The 19445-nt window shown below is 39.2% G+C and overlaps 1 protein-coding gene across 3 annotated transcripts in view; it reads left to right on the top strand.

The window, feature by feature from the left end:
• Nucleotides 1-11342, top strand: part of LOC131136960 (inositol hexakisphosphate kinase 2-like) — a 31785-nt gene extending 20443 nt beyond the window's left edge. For 2 of the 3 annotated variants that reach the window (XM_058084362.1, XM_058084351.1), the window contains exons 2-5: nt 6619-6847; nt 7027-7214; nt 8136-8311; nt 10198-11342. In XM_058084362.1, coding sequence (XP_057940345.1) covers nt 6619-6847; nt 7027-7214; nt 8136-8311; nt 10198-10818 — 1214 coding nt within the window. In that variant the 3' untranslated portion in view covers nt 10819-11342. Of the gene's footprint in view, nt 1-4513; nt 5172-6618; nt 6848-7026; nt 7215-8135; nt 8312-10197 lie in introns of those variants that run through there. The other variant, XM_058084344.1, reaches the window with a different exon arrangement.
• Nucleotides 11343-19445: the final 8103 nt, after the last annotated feature.

Below are 19445 nucleotides of genomic sequence, written 5' to 3'. Positions count from 1 at the left end.
TGTCTACAAAAATGTCTACAAAAAAAACTACTCGACTACTAAAATATTTGATAGCTGCAGCCCTATACAATAAGCTAAAACTTCCTGTCTGCCATTGATGCTGCTCCCCTACAAGATTATTATTATATACATTCTTTTTTCTTATTATATCTATTATTTTGAGTCATACAAATGTAAAAGAAATCCTACTTAGAGGAAGTTCACTGATCATGGAACCAGTTAACCGTGATCAACGAGGGATTACGGTATAACCGACGACGAAAGCAAGCTAATTCCATTAGCACGCATCTTTGTCGCAGACACACACACTCACAGCCACAATAAAAACATTGCACATTACATACCGTCAGATGGAATCTTACAAAATAATGTTCTCAGAAACAATTTGCTTCAATTTGCAACATATGAGTTGGTTATGCTGCTAATATCGAAGAGTTAATATCGAAGTCCAAGTATTGGACTTATGACTTTGATATTCAAGTGACTCAAACTGCATCAGTTAAATGTCAATAATGGAGTTGATATCACTGAAATGAAACAGTCCAACTTACCAATGGCAATAATAACAATGAAGACATGAACCGTCATAGTAAACAGAATTACCACCATACAGTTGCAGTAACTACAATCTCATTGCTTGACATCATTATTACTGTAATAATAGCATACAGATAGCATAAAACATCATGGATATGTCCTCTCTCTTTTGTTAAGGCCAGAAAAGCACTGACGTTGACAAGAAATGAGGACTAGAGTTCACTTCCTGTTGGCCTCTCACCCGTGTCTGTGTGCATCCTGTACACGTGACAGCCACATTGTGCGTCGTCATTTGCACCACAGGTGGCATGTACACAATAATACAATAAAAATAGACACACAGTGGATATAGCAGGTATACATGTTCCTGTATACGGTAGTTTTTTTTGCAATTTAGAAATAATATGAAGTCATAATTGGTTTTCTCCGGGTACTCCGGTTTCCTCCAACATTCCAAAAACATTCATTCATTCATTCATTCATTTTCTACTGCTTTTTCCTCACGAGGGTCGCGGGGGTGCTGGAACCTATCCCAGCTGTCTTCGGGCGAGAGGCGGGGTACACCCTGGACTGGTGGCCAGCCAATCACAGAGCACATATAGACAAACAACCATTCACACTCACATTCATACCTATGGACAATTTGGAGTCGCCAATTAACCTAAACCGGAGTACCCGGAGAAAACCCACGCATGCACGGGGAGAACATGCAAACTCCACACAGAGGTATGGAGGGTGGAATTGAACCCTGGTCTCCTAGCTGTGAGGTCTGCGCGCTAACCACTCGACCGCCGTGCCACCATCTATGTCTTCAATGGCTTTTTTTTTCATATTATGTTTACTATATTGAGTAATATGAGTGTAAAGGTGACTATAGGGGTGTTAGTTTATGTCCGGACTGCTTTAATAAAGTTAAAAAAAAACTGTATTTATTAGCTAAATCTAATAAATACAGAATATATAATACTGTAGAATTATATACAACTCCACACAGAGATGGCTGAGGGTGGAATTGAACCCTGGTCTCCTAGCTGTGAGGTCTGCGCGCTAACGGCACTTAGCCGTGCCGCCCTATTCCAAAAACATGCTAGGTTAATTGGCGACTCCAAATTGTCCATAGGTATGAATGTGAGTGTGAATGGTTGTTTGTCTATATGTGCTCTGTGATTGGCTGGCCACCAGTCCAGGGTGTACCCCGCCTCTCGCTCAAAGACAGCTGGGATAGGCTCCAGCACCCTCGTGAGGAAAAACGGTGGAAAATGAATGAATGAATGTTTCTGTCTTCACTTTTGTCTTTGCCAGTATAGGAATGTTAGGATTTATTATTCCGGTCCTAGCAAGGACAAGCATGCTGTGTTGGCTTGAGATCAGGCCACTAACTTGCCACACCTTTCCACAATGAATAGTGGAAATTGGCAAAGTATAGTTAGTTATGCTGTTATAAACAAGAACAGGCAAAAACATAGCCTTCATTACTGAGGTAAAAAAAAAAATTAAATACGCCTCAAGAAGTACAATTGCTAGGCTATTTTGTACTTGTTTGTCATCTTAGCCTATTTTTTTACCTCTAGTGTTCCAAGAGGCCGGATTAAGAGAGATTAGTGACAATCTTTCTGACTCTATTCTCTGCTCTGTCGGGCTAACTTTAATGTACAGTGCACGTAGACTCACATGCACGCTCACACACAAGAAAAAGCTTTATTTATACTGTATGGTTAACAAATGGATAATATTTATCAGTGGTAATGGCATACAGTCAGTAGTCAGTAGATTGCACTCATGAATGACGGCAGCGGTGAGTAATTATTTAATCCCGTGTTATTTTACCGGCTAAATAATCTGTGTCAAGAGGAGGTAGGAGCCTTTAAGATGAGGATTAAAGTTTCCACTCTGGTCATAGCACAAGGTCTTGGCAGACCTCATCACCCATTAAGGTATGTCCTTAGACCACACCCTGTCCTTAAGTCACTATTTACCGATCACTTTCATTGAACTATTGTTTTATATCATGCAGGTTGTTGATAGTTTGGGATTTAATAATATTCTTAGACTGTATTAGTTTTATGGTTATTGACACCTGAAGCCAGTTTTATATAATAACCATTATTATATTATTAATTAGCTTATTATTATTCTTCTGATTATTACTACTACTACTAGTATTAGTAGTAGTAGCTAGGTAGTATTAGCCTGCTTATTGGCTTTTTTATTAGCCTGCTTCTGCCCTATTATATAAAATTTGTCAGAGATTAAAAAAAAATAATCAATAAAAAAAATCAATAAAAATATGTAATTATTTAGGGGGGCTTAAATAGGCCTAATGACGCCACTGTGGCTTGTCCCTTATGCACAAACAAAGTTACTTACACAGGTTATTGCAATAAAGCTAAAACTCAACTCTAAACCACTGATGTCACTTCCTGTCCGCCACTCATTCACCTCCCCTAGCAAGAGTGTTATTTACAGTCCGTCTTAAATGGCTTATTTTCTGTTATTTTATCTACTATATTGAGCAATATGAGAGTAAATGTGACTATAGGGTTGTTATTTTACATTTAGAGGGCTCTAATAATATAAAAACTTTATTTAGAAAGCAGTAAGCACTTTTTCTATGCTCTAATTCTGAAAATATTTCATTTATAAAGAAAGAATCTTTCATGTGATAAATGAGGGAGTGGAGTCGTCCCTCACTACACCGGGATTCGAACATTGCTCCCTCATTCTCGCACTGTTTTTCACAAATTAATTAATTAATAAATGAGCCCTGTTGAGACCTGATGAGACATTGTCTTAGACATTACATCACCTTGACACAGCATGGAGTGGTCCTCCCATTCCATGTGGAAGTGGTACGTTTTTGGCTTCTTCCTGCAGCCTTCTTCCCCGTTTTGTTTCTGAGAACAAGTAAACTGGAGGCTAACTAGTTAGCTCGTTAACGTGCTAGATGAAATGTCTTATGTCCCTGCAGTGATCTCCTAGCCTGCACAGTGGTGTAAACAATGAATAATAGGAGTGTAAAGCAGACTATAAGGGTGTTATTTCATGTCTACAATGCTGTAATAATGGTAAAAAATATATTTACAGGTTGTCTGTGCTCAAACTATGAAAATGTTCAGCTTATTGAATCCTATATTTTGCGGAATTTAACATTGTCAACGAAGGATGAAATATATTCTGCTGTAAGCTCATTTATTCAGGAATTTTCTACTGCTTATCCTCACGAGGGGTGCTGGAACCTATCCCAGCTGACTTCTGGTTGCCAGCCAATCACAGGGCACATATAGACAACTATTCACACTCACATTCATACCTATGGACAATTTGGAGTAGCCAATTAACCTAGCATGTTTTTTGGAATGTGGGAGGAAACCGGAGAACCCATAGAAAACCCACGCATGCACGGGGAGAACATGCAAACTCCACACAGAGATGGTGGAGGGTGGAATTGAACTCAGGTCTCCAAGCTGTCAGTCAGGCCTGCGTGCTAACCACTCGTCAAGTTGATTTATTGAATTAATGGAAATCAGTCTACTTTATCCAAATGAGTTCTATGCAAAAAATGTTCCTATTCAAATATGAACGTTTTTTTTTTTTTTTTCAAAATATAACAAATTTTTTTTCAAATATTAACGTTCATCCAAATCAGCATCTAAAATATTACGGCTGCTTTTGTGCACCTGATTTAAATATTGCAGCAGACACTAACTCACGTGTGTTTTCAACTCCTCTGCTCCTGACGTTTGACTGGGGGGGGGGGATATTGCAGTTTTACGCTGTCACAGCAGCTGAGTTTAGCCCCGCCCCTTCACTCTTGTTATTCTTCTTGCTAATTCCTCCCTCACCCCTCCCTTATGTGTCTTTTTTGTTTGTTTCCTCTCTCTCTCTCTCTCTCTCTCTTCGCTGGAGTTGCCACCCAACTGCTTGCTTTGGATGCAGCTGATTGGTGGTCTTCTTGGAAATGGGGCGGAGCCTCTTTCTGACTGGTGCGAGCTTGTCAAGTGGAGAGGGTACAGACGCTGTGCTGTCAGAGAGCCTTCAGTTCTCAACGGAGTCTCAACAGAGGGATCTCTTCGTCTTATCGGCTAAATAATATAAAAAAAAAAAAAGGGAGTCAATCTATTGTCTAGGATAAGTGAGCGCTCTTATCTCCTTGTTCTCCTCATGACTTCTCCTTTTGATGAGCACCGTCCTGCTTAGGAAGAAGCAGGTGATCTGCACAACAAGGGCCCTCGGGAAACAATTGCAATATCTTGCACAATATCTCGCTCTTGTTGTGACTGTGCACATCTGCAATCGTGTGAGCATTTCAGCGTGTGTGCGTGCGTGAAGAGGCTAATGCCCGCGGAAGTGTGGTCAGGGCCAGAGGAGGATGAGTCCGGCTATCGAGGCTCAGGCCCAAGAAGCCAAGGATGCAGAGAACCAGAAGCAGCAGCAGCAGCAACAACAGCAACAACATCCGCAGTGCTACTTGGAGAAAGGGGTGATACTTGAGCCCTTCGTACACCAAGTGGGGGGGCATTCGTGCGTCCTGCGTTTTGGAGAGCAGACCATCTGCAAGCCGCTCATCCCACGCGAGCATCAGTTCTACAAGAGCCTGCCCGCTCAGATGAGAAGGTTCACCCCGCAGTATCGAGGTAACTACTATCACTCTGCTTCCTGTGTACAGAATGTAAACAAGAGCTGTTTGCGGACGATTGTATTTGCACAGGTAAGTCAGGTGTGTGTGTGTGGGGGGGGGGGTGCTATATGTTTCCTGGCATGCATCCATCACATGACATGGGTATCAACTTCCCCTGTTGTTCCCATGCACAAATCCAAAGAGTTGCTGCCAAGGGACCTTTGAGGTCACCTGGTTGATATCCGAAAACCTGAGCTGATGTTCCTCGACACGCCTTTCGTTCGTCGCCTCTGATGAGCGTGAACATTAGAAGACACAGTAGGACTGGTTTAACATGTCAACCTCAGCAAACTCCTAACAAGCTCTGCCGGTTTTAAACTTGCATCTTTTAGTGCAAGATGGGCTCTTTTGTCCCACATTTGCTTCTTGTGTTCACATCCAAGAAAGAGTCATGTGACCACAAAAGGGTGTTAAATTTCCCGTCTTTGTCTTGTTGCTCTCTTTTTCCGTCAGCATCTTTTCCACTTTTTATCTTTGTTCTCACGTTCTTCCTCTGTCCTTTATCTTGAGGTCAACTTTTGCATCATGACCAAGAGATCATGGGGTGATGGGATATCTACTTGAAAAATATACTTTCTTGTGTGATATAGTTTGTGTACATTATATACATTGTACATGACTTTGTGTGATGTGGTAATAAATAGCGTTTTTAACATCACGTTTCTAGTGCGGTGTCTTTTGTGTTTGGGCTCTACCTCGGAGAACATTTTTCTTCTTCCTTTTATTTGTTTCTACCTATGCTTTTTTTTGGGTGTTGCCTTGGCAACATTTAGCAGTTTGCATCAGATAAGCCGGGCTGCAACTAGCAATTATTTTCTTTGTTGATTAATCTGCTTGTTGTTTTGATTAATTGAATGCAAGAAACTTGATTTTCTAAATATAACTTTATTTGTTAATTTTTGTTTCTCATAGTATCACAACTTTTAAAAAAAACAACTAATAATTTGTCTTGATTGTTGAACATTATGCTATGTTTTTCTTAGTTAATTGTAACTTTTTGGTTAATATTTTGACTTTATTCTTGTAAAATCACTGCTGAGTTTTCTGTTTTGGCTGCTGTTTTTTGTGTGGAGTTTTCTTGTTAAATTATATTTTTAGAAAGTGCCCTGGGCCAATAAAAGAAAATCACGGGCCGCACTTTGGACACCCCTTAATTAGTGGTTTGGTCTGCAACATATATAAAAAAAGAGGCAAAAATGATGCTGAAAAAGATACTGTATGTTTGCTGTCATGGATTATTGGCATTTGAAAGGCTGAAATCAGAAGATTAAAAAAAAAATGGATTAATCATTGATTAATTATTGCAGCTCTCACACCAATGAGTGTATATGCATATTGTCACAAATAGAACCCTGCAAAGCAACAAAATAAATGAAAATGACCCGTGTGACCTGCTGTTCCAGGTGTGGTGTCGGTGAGTTTCGAGGAGGATGAAGAAGGAAACCTGTGCCTCATCGCCTACCCCCTCCACAGCGACCCGGCGGCCGACCTGGAGAACAAGGACCCCTCGGCTGACAGTGAACCCAAGAGCAAGATGCTGAAGTGGAGCAAAATGATGACATCTTCGCCTCTAGTGGAGAGCGATAACCTCAGCAAAGATGGACGAAGTCGCCACTCGCGCAAAGATAAGAGGTGAAAAGAAATAAACACACATTTCCTTGCACATACACCCTCAGGTCAAATGACTGCATTGCAGAACATCAACGTTTGCGTATTTATATAAACATAACATTGCCGTCCTTCAGGGTAAAAAGCGGAATTCATCACATTAGTCCATCTGATCCAAATTCTATCTCCTCCAAAACCTTCAGTGCTCACAAGCTGCTGGAGGATGTGGAGCTGGAGTGGCTGCAGCAAGCCGAAGTGCTGTACTACCGCCTGGAGGAGCACAGTCATAGCAATGCCGTCCCGCAGCTCAAACACAACCCTTGGAGCCTCAAGTGTCACCAGCAGCATCTGCAGAGGATGAAGGAGAACGCCAAGCACCGCAATCAATACAGTATCCTTTTTGGGAATGCTGTTTATATTATAGCACGCATGCACGCACGACAGCTTTTGGCTGTTTAACACGATCTAATGTCAGGGGTCTCAAACTCAATTTACTTGGGGGGCCGCTGGAGCTCGGGTCTGAGTGAGACTGGGCCGCATCAGGTTTTCCCCCCCAAAAAACGAATTTATTAAAAACAAAAAAATTCTCAAATATCTTACTTTTTATTTTTCTACACAAAATAAGATGAAAAATAAATAAACAAATCAAGAATAAAGAAAATCAATCAATCAGTAATAAATATAATAATAATAATAAAACGGCAAATAATAAAAACGTAAGAAACCACTTATAGTTGGTGGGTAGACAAATTATTTTTTTCAAATTAAAATTAACAAAGTATTATTAGAGCCCTGTAGACATCACAAAACACGACTATAGTCACATTTATGCTCTTTTTTTATTTACAACATATTGCGCAACTGCAGGGTCTTGAGACACATGCTAACTCGCAAACTAGAGAGCTAGCGACCTAAACGGTAGCCTTCAAGTTATTTCCTTTAAACTTAAATCGCCAAAAACTTACCACTTCCACACGGATAGGGAGGATAACTATTAACAGTTATTTAACCTTTAACATGAACATTAATCAAACGTAATAATTTTTTCTGGGTACATGATACCATACAGCATCCATATCAAACTTGCACGGGCCGCACTAACATTAAACTTTCAAATCAAGGCGGGGGCCTCAAACTAGTGTCCTGTGGGCCACATTTGGCCCGCGGGTTGTGTGTTTGAGACCCCTGATCTATGTCATTGGTGTCGCTTTACAAAAACACTCCCATTAGTGACTTGATATGACCGTGTCTGTAACGCATGCAAACACGACATTCAACAATGGAAAAAAAAAAACTTGACTCAATTTCCCAGAATTCATCCTGCTGGAGAACCTAACCTGGCGGCACACAGTGCCGTGTGTGTTGGACCTGAAAATGGGCACTCGGCAACACGGAGACGACGCCTCGGAGGAGAAGAAGGCTGTCCAGATCCGAAAGTGCCAGCAGAGCACGTCGGCATCAATAGGAGTCCGACTGTGTGGCATGCAGGTACCTTCATTGTTACCCATTGTTGTTACACGTCGAGCTTTGCTGAGGTCTATGCATTAACCGAAAACAGATGCCAGATCAGTTGTCATGCTTCTAAGGCTTCCATCAATGCCTTTATGGAAATGTTATGGAAATATATGATGTATTCACAGTAGGTGTGGGAGCCATAAAAGAAGCAACATCGAAATCGTCTCTATTATAAGTATAGCTGCAACAGTTAATCCATGATTAATCAACAGTTATTGCAAATGTGCTCTGATTTCTCTGAAATCAGATCTATTATCTTTTTGTTTACGTACAGTAAATCTATTCATGATTTCAGTATGGCTTTTTATCATTCCTAGAGCCCTCTAGACATGCAATAACACCCCTATATTGAGCTTTACACTCATATTAACATGGTAGCATTGGGAGAATTCCTTTCTGTTCCAGTTTCTGGACACTCCCTGTGGTGGCTATCGTCCCAATAATGTGACATTACTGACTCCTGGTGGTCAGTGTAGAATACTACATAGAACGTGTCTTTCAATGCGTTTTCTGAATGCCTTATATTTGTATTTTATTTCATTTAGCCATTTTTATGCTTCAAAATATGTCATTTTCGAGGAACAATATGCCGTAATCAACCACGTATCAGTCCCAGAGCCCTCTAGACATGCAATAACACCCCTATATTGACCTTTACATTCACATTAACCGATATAAAAATACATAATGTAGGCTCGCACGTGGTAGCATTGGGAGAATTACTTTCTGTTTCAGTTTCTGGACACTTGCAATTCCTGTGGTGGCTATTGTGTCAATGTGACATTACTGACTCCTGGTGGTCAGTGTAGAATACTACATAGAACAACATGTCTTTCAATGCGTTTTCTGAATGCCTTATTTTTGTATTTTACTTAGTTTAGCCATTTTTATGCTTGAAAATACGTATTTTTTTTTGTCATAATGGGCCGTAATCAACCACATATCAGTCCTAGAGCCCTCTAGACATGCAATAACACCCCTATATTGAGCTTTACATTCATATTAACCGATATAAAAATACATAATGTAGACTCACACGTGGTAGCATTGGGAGAATTACTTTCTGTTTCAGTTTCTGGACACTTGCACTTCCTGTGGTGGCTATTGTGTCATTAATGTGACATTACTGACTCCTGGTGGTCAGTGTAGAATACTACATAGAACAACATGTCTTTCAATGCGTTTTCTGAATGCCTTATTTTTGTATTTTACTTAGTTTAGCCATTTTTATGCTTGAAAATACATATTTTTTTTGTCATAATGGGCCGTAATCAACCACATATCAGTCCTAGAGCCCTCTAGACATGCAATAACACCCCTATATTGACCTTTACATTCATATTAACTGATATAAAAATACATAATGTAGGCTCACACATGGTAGCATTGGGAGAATTCCTTTCTTTTCCAGTTTCTGGACACTTCCTGTGGTGGCTATCGTCTCATTAATGTAACATTACTGACTCCTGGTGGTCAGTGTAGAATACTACATAGAACAACATGTCTTTCAATGCGTTTTCTGTATGCCTTATTTTTGTATTTTAGTTAGTTTAGCCATTTTTATGCTTGAAAATATGTAATTTTCGAGTAATAATAGGCTGTAATCAACCACATAACAGCAATGATTTAATAATTAATATATTTTGGAAAACTGATAGGGTGAAGCTGTGAAATTTGAAGCATGAAGTGTATTTTTGACATCGGAAAACAGCGATTGACATTGTTAGTGTTTGGTTCAGATTAATTGATTGAATGTAAGATTAATTGATGAATAAAATAATCGTTGGTTGCAGCCCTAATTTTAAGATGGAAATATGATTTCTTTATAATCTCCATAATGTGTTTTTCCGTCCCACCAGGTGTATCATTCTGATACAGGCCAGCTGATGTTCATGAACAAGTACCACGGACGCAAACTCGCCCTGGCAGACTTTAAGGAAGCTTTGCTCCAGTTCTTCCACAGCGGACGCCGCCTGCGACAGGAACTCCTCTCTCCGGTGCTGCGCCGGCTCCGAGACATGCAAGCTGCTCTGGAGGCCTGCGAATCCTACCGCTTCTACTCCAGCTCCCTGCTCATCATCTACGACGGGGCGCCACACCGCAAACACAAACGCAGACGCACCGAGAGCGGCCTCTCCGAAGAAGAAGAAGAAGAGGAATACGAAGAAGATGAGGAGGCGGAACCCGAACCAGAAATGGAAGAAGAAGACGAAGTAGGGGATGCGGCAGGTGCACTTGATTTCCCCCGCTGCGCCTCCACACCGGGTGATGACAGCAGCAACGGCGGGGGGAGCTGCCTGTCCCGTTCGGGCCCTCGTAGCCCAGCGGTGGACGTCAGGATGATAGACTTCGCCCACACCACCTGCAGACATTACTGTGAGGACAGTGTGGTCCACGAGGGGCAGGACAGCGGATACATCTTTGGCCTCCAGAACCTCATCACCATCATCTCCGAGCTGGAGGACCACCGCTCAGGCTAGACTCTCAACAAGTACACAACACAACACAACAACACTACGTTATGTCTGACGCGTTTTTTTGTTGGTGCTTTGCAAGGTTTTTGTCCTGTCGTATTATTTTTTTAGGTTTAAAACTGTCACTTTTAACAAGACTACAAGGAAAAGGGTCGCTTGCAAAAGAGTAGTTCAAGAACTGCTTTTCATTTCCAAAGAAATTGCACACATAAACTGTACATGCACTTAAACACATTCAGCCGGGTGAGCGTGTGTGTGTGTGGGGGGGGTGAACTTATCCGATTTGAGAGACGTATAAATAAGCATTTTTACTTCCAGAGACTATATTCATACAAGGCTAGAGATGTATTTATTTATTAGACGCGAGTCTAAGTCAAGTAAACTAGAGGGAGAGCGCTACATTCCATGTTATTACAATAATGATATTCATTAATGTTCTTATATGATGTTTGGATACCTCTATCTGGTATATATCTGTTTTGTCTGCAGTTTCATGGGGGAAGAATTAAACTTTGGTTTGTGTTAACGTCTCCATGTTACTACTTTTTTTTTTCATTTTGGCAGCATTTGATTTGACTGGTGTGAACGTTATACTCCTAATGTGGCTCATTTATTCGTTTTCTACCACTTATCCTCACAAGGGTCGCACGGGGTGCAGGAGTCTATCCCAGCTGTCTAGGTTCACCCCGGATTGGTCGCCAGCCAATCACAGGGCACATATAGACAAACAACCATTCACACTCACATTCATACCTATGGACAATTTGGAGTCACCGATTAACCTAGCATGTTTTTGGAATGTGGGAGGAAACCGTAGTACCCGGAGAAAACCCACATGAGAACAGAATAGGCTAACTGCTTAGCCTAAAAACTTCCACTTCCACACTGTCTATCATGTCTAAGTGTCCAGCAATGAAAATGGCAAAAAAATGCTACTATACTAATGTTACATGTAACGTAATAGTGCTAATGTAAGCATATTAGCATGCCAAGAATAGCATTTTTATTACTTTCAAAGCTAGACACATATAAACACGTTAGTATGCTAACATATAGCTTAATAATGCCAAGTGATAGACGCATATAAACACTTAGCATGCTAACATATAGCTTAATAATGCCAAGTGGTAGACACATATAAACACTTAGCATGCTAACATATAGCTTAATAATGCCAAGTGATAGACACATATAAACACTTTAGCATGCTAACATATAGCTTAATAATGCCAAGTGATAGACACATATAAACACTTTAGCATGCTAACATATAGCTTAATAATGCCAAGTGATAGACACATATAAACACTTAGCATGCTAACATATAGCTTAATAATGCCAAGTGATAGACACATATAAACACTTTAGCATGCTAACATATAGCTTAATAATGCCAAGTGATAGACACGTATAAACACTTAGCATGCTAACATATAGCTTAATAATGCCAAGTGATAGACACATATAAACACTCAATATGCTAACAAAGACTGATGTCAGATCTGGAATAACGAGGTTGTTCTGTCAGACGGGATGACGGCAGCGTGAGCAGCTTCAGCCAGTCCTGATTGCTTCTATCCAGTCCAGGCACACACACACACACACACACACACGCACAAGCCAATCAGTTTCAGGCTGCATTCAGAGCAGCAATGTTCTGTTCCGTTAAGCGAACACAAGTTAATGTCAACAGCAGAGCTCACGGCTCATTACCATTACTATGCTCTCTGTTTGGAATGTACTTTTATTGGTCACGCTGACACACACGTCACTAATCTGTCAAAATTGTCCTGCATTCATTCCACAGACTCCATCTGCTGTGTTCGGTGAGACACACTAGACTTGAACAATGGGCTTCAATTGCAGGTTGGAATTAATTATCCCTAATAAAAACATGGTTCGGCTGCACGGCGGCTGAGTGGTTAGGCCTCACAGCTAGGAGACCTGAGTTCGATTCCACCCACGGCCATCTCTGTGTGGAGTTTGCATGTTCTCCCCGTGCATGCGTGGGTTTTCTTCCCACATTCCAAAAACATGCTAAGTTAATTAGCGACTCCAAATTGTCCAAATTGACCCTGGACTGGTGGCCAGCCAATCACAGGGCACATATAGACAAACAACCATTCACACTCACATTCATACCTATGGACAATTTGGAGTCGCTAATTAACCTAGCATGTTTTTGGAATGTGGGAGGAAACCGGAGTACCCGGAAAAAAACCCACGCATGCACCGGAAGAACATGCAAACTCCACACAGAGATGGCCGAGGAGTGGAATTGAACCCTGGTCTCCTCGCTGTGAGGTCTGCGCACTAACCACTCGATCGCCGTGCCGCCATCTATGTCTTCAATGGCTTATTTTTTTTTCATATTATGTTTACTATATTGAGTAATATGAGTGTAAAGGTGACTATAGGGGTGTTAGTTTATGTCTGGACTGCTTTAATAAAGTTAAAAAAAACTGTATTTATTAGCTAAATGTAATAAATACAGAATATATAATACTGTAGAATTATATAAATCATACACACATAATACTGTAGATAATACTGTTGTCAAATACTGTGATTCTTCACTTTGTGCATGACTGTAGTCGTTCAGTTTACCAGATTGGTGAATTTTAATATTTATGAATCCATTCAAATAATCTGATTCCAGAACACGGGAGGCATAACCAAATCTTCACAACGGTGTCTTTTGATTTGATTGATGTCTCCCATCCTCAGTGCTTCTACCCGACACGACAATAAACGGACAAACTTTCCGTGTAATCCTGACCCTTTAGTTTGAATGGACCCAGGTCAGGGGTGGACGTTTTGTGGTGGTTTTCCCAGTTAGCCTAAACAGGACACCCACTTTCACAACAACAAAGTCAACATGACCGTGACATTCAGAGATCCTCCCCGAGTTCTTTTCGAGGGACGTTTTTGTGCTACTGGGATAGCGGGACTGGATGTAGAGATGCGGGAGATAAGCCCTTCTATCGGCTCCCCACTGGGAAGCTGGGACGGGGGTGGTGGCTGCATGGTGTTATATAACAGCCTTGGGGTCAGTGGGCTGTTTTCACCCATCAAAATGATCCCATTCTGTCATCGTATGCTCCGTGTGTGTGTGTGTGTGTGTGTGTGTGTGTGTGTGTGTGTGTGTGTGTGTGTGTGCCAGTGGGCATGCAAATGTATAGTAAACCACATGCATAAATCCACTATTAAGCTTCTCTCGTGTGTGTGTGTGTGTGTGTGTGTGTGTGCCCATTGCTTTGTGAGGGTTACCGCTGCAAGTAGAGCAGTTGTATAACAGTGGGTAAAAATATCACCATGGCAACAGCCGGGTAGGAAATAAAGTGCCAAAGACTTTTGGGTCTACTATCATCAAATAATAACGTTTACATCATTATATGGTCATGTGACACTGATAAAGGTATTAGGGCCTATTACACTAGTCTACAAGCAAAATGCTATTACCCATTAAAAAAAAAGTAAATCAGATGTGTAGATTGACGATAGTTTCCAAGATATAGTATTGAGTCAAAATGGGAAATTTATGCAAAATAAGTGTGTCTGTCTGCACATTCTAATACATTAATTTTAATATGTCTGGAGTTTTTACATGAAATGTTTTGTTTTGGTAATGGTAATGGTTTTATTTCATTTGAACATGCATCAGATTACAATTGAGTGCATCCCATAATCAGTTCCCAGTTCCACATGTCCAAAAGGAGTAGGAAGAAGCAAAGCTTATTAAATCCTACCCCTCCATCTGGTACTTTTACAATCAGTAACTGTTACATTTGTTCGCCTTTGTAATTATTTTTATTTTTATTTTTATTTTTATTTTTATTTTTATTTTTATTTTTATTTTTATTTTTATTTTTATTTTTATTTTTATTTTTATTTTTATTTTTATTTTTATTTTTATTTTTATTTTTATTTTTATTTTTATTTTTATTTTTATTTTTATTTGCAGAGTTGGACAAATAGACTTTTGCATGAGCGTTTCTTGGAAACTACATGGCAGATATTTATAAGCAGCTGGTGGCAAATTTTGTTGTTTTAAGTCAGGGGTCAGCAACCCATCGCTCCAAAGCTCTTCAGCTTCTTCCCCTTCGCAATGCTCAAGTATTTCACCCCCAAACTTGTTGGGGCCAGAGTAAACATGTTAGGGGGTGCTGGAACCTATCCCAGCTGTCTTCGGGCGAGAGGCGGGGTACACCCCGGACTGGTGCCCAGCCAATCACAGGGCACATATAGACAAACAACCATTCACACTCACATTCATACCTATGGACAATTTGGAGTCGCCAATTAACCTAGCATGTTTTTGGAATGTGGGGAGAACATGCAAACTCCACACAGAGATGGCCGAGGGTGGAATTGAACCCTGGTCTCCTAGCTGTGAGGTCTGCGCGCTAACCATTCAAAATAAATGAATTTGTAGACAAGTGTAATTTGCATCATTTTGTCATTGCATTTGTTTTATGGTGTTTATGCTTTGGGATTATGTCAGTGTTTGGATATTGCTGCCTGGTTTTGGATGTTATGCAAAACTTTTATATCAATTTTGTTTTTCCCACCTGGAAAGGATTTTCTAATCCCATCAAATGCGACTTCATTTCCAATGAATGCTGCTTGCATCAACGCACTCACATTATCTACCTCTCTTTGTCACACACACTCAGAATGAGATGTCCCAAACATCCTCCTTTTGTGTTGTTTGCGCATTACTTGGTGGCCGTCTGCACGCCAACAGTCCAGTGGCTCCGACATGTGATCTGCACGCAGTCCTTTCAGCGCCATCAGAGAATCGTTCCATTGTGTGTCCCGCTATTTAGTGTGCAAGCATGCAGTGGATGCTGCTGCTGCTGTCGTTGCTGCTGCTGCTGCCCCTGGCTATGAAAACAAGAGTGAGGGGGTTGAAATCAGGCAGCATGCTGTGACTAAAAAGGTTGGCTGGGGACTAAAGAGAAAAAGCTACATGAGTCACGGGGACGGTAAATCTGCTTTAACGCCGTGTTCAATCAAGCTTCAGACAATGATGACAAGCTCTGGGGTGTTTGCATAGACGTATGTCAAATAGAGTGACAAAGATGCTTCATTATGTCAAAGGATGTGCAGGTCGGTATTACAGGTTTAGTCGCCACCTGTATGCACCTGTAGGAAGCCACTCCAAAGGTGTTCAAAGTGTGGCTTTCGGACACTCCAGCAATGTCATTTAACAAGAAAACGAACAAATCCCAAATGTTACCGTAATGACCATATGGCTACAAACTACAGACTCAAAAAACATTTTAATAATTTTGATAATAATTTATATCATTCATCTTAAATGAACAACATTTTTCTTGTAAATCAAAAAAAATATTACAAGAATAAAGTTGTAAATTTATGAGAAAAAAATGTAATGTGACCATTAGCATGCTGATCTGCTCAACGGCTCTGTTTTGTGCTGCCACGTTATAAATAAAATCTTGCCTGAAGCAAGAGGAAAGTCACACGTAATATTACGACTTTTTTCTTGTAAATTTGCGACTTTTTTCTTGTAATATTATGAATTTTTTCTCGTAAATTTACGCTTTTTCTGTTTTTTTTCCTGTAAATGTCTTGTAAATCTACAACTTTTTTTGTGGAAATCTATGATTTGTTCTCGTATGTGTTTGACATTATTCTTGTAAATTTACATTTTTTTCCGTAAACTTGCGATTTTGTTTCTTGTTCATTTTACAACCTTGTTCTTGTCTAGTTACTGCTTTTTTGTCAGAAATTTTGGACTTTTTTCTTGTAAATTTACAACTTTTTTATTGTACATTTCTCTGAAACTCTTTTCTCGTAATATGACTTTTTCTCTAGAATTTACTTTTTTATTGGAAATGTTTTTTCTCATAAGTTTACGACTTTATTCTGATGAATTTTAGTTTTCCTTTTTTTCTCGTAAATTTCCAATAAATTGAAGACTTTTTCTCACAAATTTACAACTTTTTTCACAGAAATGAACGGCTTTGTTCTTGTAAATTCCCGCCTTTATTCTTGCAAATTTACAATTTTTTTTGTAAATGTATGACTTTTTTTCTCAGAATTATTTATGACCTTGTTTTTGTGAAGTTACTACCTTTTTCTGAAATGTATGGCTTTATTTTTGTAAATTTATCATTTCTTGTGTAAATTCATGGCTTTTTTCCTCCTAAATTTATGACTTTAATCTCGTAAATGTACAACTTTTTCCTTCTAAATGTACATTTTTATTCTCTTACTATTATGACTTTTTTCTCGTAAATGTGCGACTTTGTTCTTGTACATTTATGACTTTGTTCTCATAAAATAATTTATTTTTTCCCGAATTTATTTATTTATTCTTGTGAATGTACAACTTTTTGCGGGTAAATTTATCCCATTTATCTGCTCACAAACACACATGCCCCCACCAACCAACGTGCCAACATGCCAACTGCAATCAGAAGAGCATCTGATGAGAAAACTCACACCTAACACACAGATAAGTGGTGTCATAATTAGAGCGTTATATAAGTGGGTGTCAGTGACGCTGTGGGCCAAGCGTCTACACGCCCCCCCGGCTCCTGTCGTTCTTGCGCACACTGCTGTCTTTGCCCCCGTCAAACTCATTTACACTGACCTCCTAATTACTCTAATGAACTATCAGAGGAACGGATTAACCCCCGAATGCTCCCTTTGCTCCAGCTTAGCCATGAAGGTCAAATGACGAAAGAGTCTAGCGTGTGAAATCGGACGCTGGGTGCTCGTCTTGCTCGTGTTCCAGGAGCCAGGCTTCAGTTGGATTGGATGGTGGGATTATCATGTATGGTATACGTAGAAAAATTGCTCAATGCTTTGATCACATGATGCATGCTTTCAGGACAAATATATACACGGTTTATGTTTAGTCATCTCTAAAAATAAGTGACACATTAGGAAAATAAACCCAATTAGCCGGCTTGCAGGATATTAAGACACCGGCATCAGCGCTCGACATGACACGCTTATGCGTCACACATTTTACTACGCTGAGACACATGTGTCCAGTTACACATGCTAGCTCCAGTGGCCCCCCCAGGTAAATTGAGTTTGAGACCCCTGCTCCAATGTATTTATGCTAAACTTTAGATACGGTTCAAATGGAATGAGATGAAAACTTACCACTTCCACATGGAATAGGAGGAAAACTGTACTTGCCATGCAGGCCAGAAAAATGTATATAACTTGTATTTCAATATTTTTTGGAGTCAAAATGGGCTATAGTCAACCACAAAGTATTTATGGATTCATTAATTGTTTAAAGTCTGCAATATGCAAACCATATTATTTTGGACTAGTATCACACTTCCCTCTGTAGTAGTAGCAGTATCCAGTACCAGTAGCTACGTTGTTTTTTTGTTAGAAATGTAGGACTTTTTTCTTGTAAGTGTCTCGTAAACTTTCAACTTTAGGACTTTTTTTTATTGGAAATCTACAACTTTTTTCACAAAAATCTATGATTTGTTCTTGTATATGTATGACATTATTCTTGTAAATGTAATATTTTTTTTGTTTTTTTAATTTTTTACGACCTTGTTCTTGTCTAGTTAGTGCTTCTTTGTCAGAAATGTTAGACTTTTTTTCTTGTAAATTTACATTTTTTTCATAAACTTACGATTTTTTTTTCTTGTTAATTTTTACAACCTTGTTCTTGTCTAGTTACTGCTTCTTTGTCAAAAATTTACAACTTTTTTATTGTACATTTCTCTGAAACGCTTTTCTCATAATATGACTTTTTCTCTTTTTTAGAGAACTTTTTTATCGGAAATGTACGAGTTTTTTCTCATATGTTTACAACTTTATCCTGATGAATTTACAATTTTATTTCTAAATGTATTACTTATTTTTCTTGTAAATTTCCGATAAATTTAAGACTTTTTTTCACATAATAGGACTTTTTCTCTGAAATTTACAATTTTTTTCTCAGAAATGAACAACTTTGTTCTTGGATATTTCCGACTCTATTTTTGCAAATTTACAATTTTTCCATAAATGTATGTATGTTTTTTTGTATGTTTTTTTTTCTCAAAATTGTTTACGACCTTGTTTTTGTCAAGTTACTACTTTTTTTCTGAAATGTATGGCTTTAATTTTTGTAAATTCATCATTTCTTGTGTAAATTCATGGCTTTATTTCCTCCTAAATTTCTGACTTTAATCTTGAAAATGTACAACTTTTTTTTCTTCTAAATGTACAGCTTTATTCTCTTACTATTACGACTTTTTTCTCATAAATGTGCGACATTGTTCTCATGAATTAATTTATTTTCTCCTAAATTTACTTATTCATTCTTGTGAATGTACAACTTTTTGTGGGTAAATTCATAAGAAGTCATAAAGTCTCAAAAGCTTGTTTTTCAATGTGTCCAATAATGTCTACAAACCAAAAAAAAAACCCAGCAGAATAACAAACCCTCATTGTCATAATAACATTTTGAACAAACGGAACAAATTGAATGATTGAGAAATTCATCAACTTGGATGACAACTTCTGTTTCAAGAGGAAGAAGTAAATAGGCTCCATCTTGAAGTGTTGACGAAGCATCGGTGTGCAGCGACTGAAGGGTCCTTCTGTGCTACAGTATGTTCTTGTCCTCACCTCCATGTCAG

This window comes from Doryrhamphus excisus, chromosome 1 (genome assembly GCF_030265055.1).
Source record: "Doryrhamphus excisus isolate RoL2022-K1 chromosome 1, RoL_Dexc_1.0, whole genome shotgun sequence".
Taxonomy (NCBI): Eukaryota; Metazoa; Chordata; class Actinopteri; order Syngnathiformes; family Syngnathidae; genus Doryrhamphus; species Doryrhamphus excisus.
Note: the sequence above shows the minus strand (reverse complement) of the source record. Positions and strands in the feature narration are given on the sequence as shown.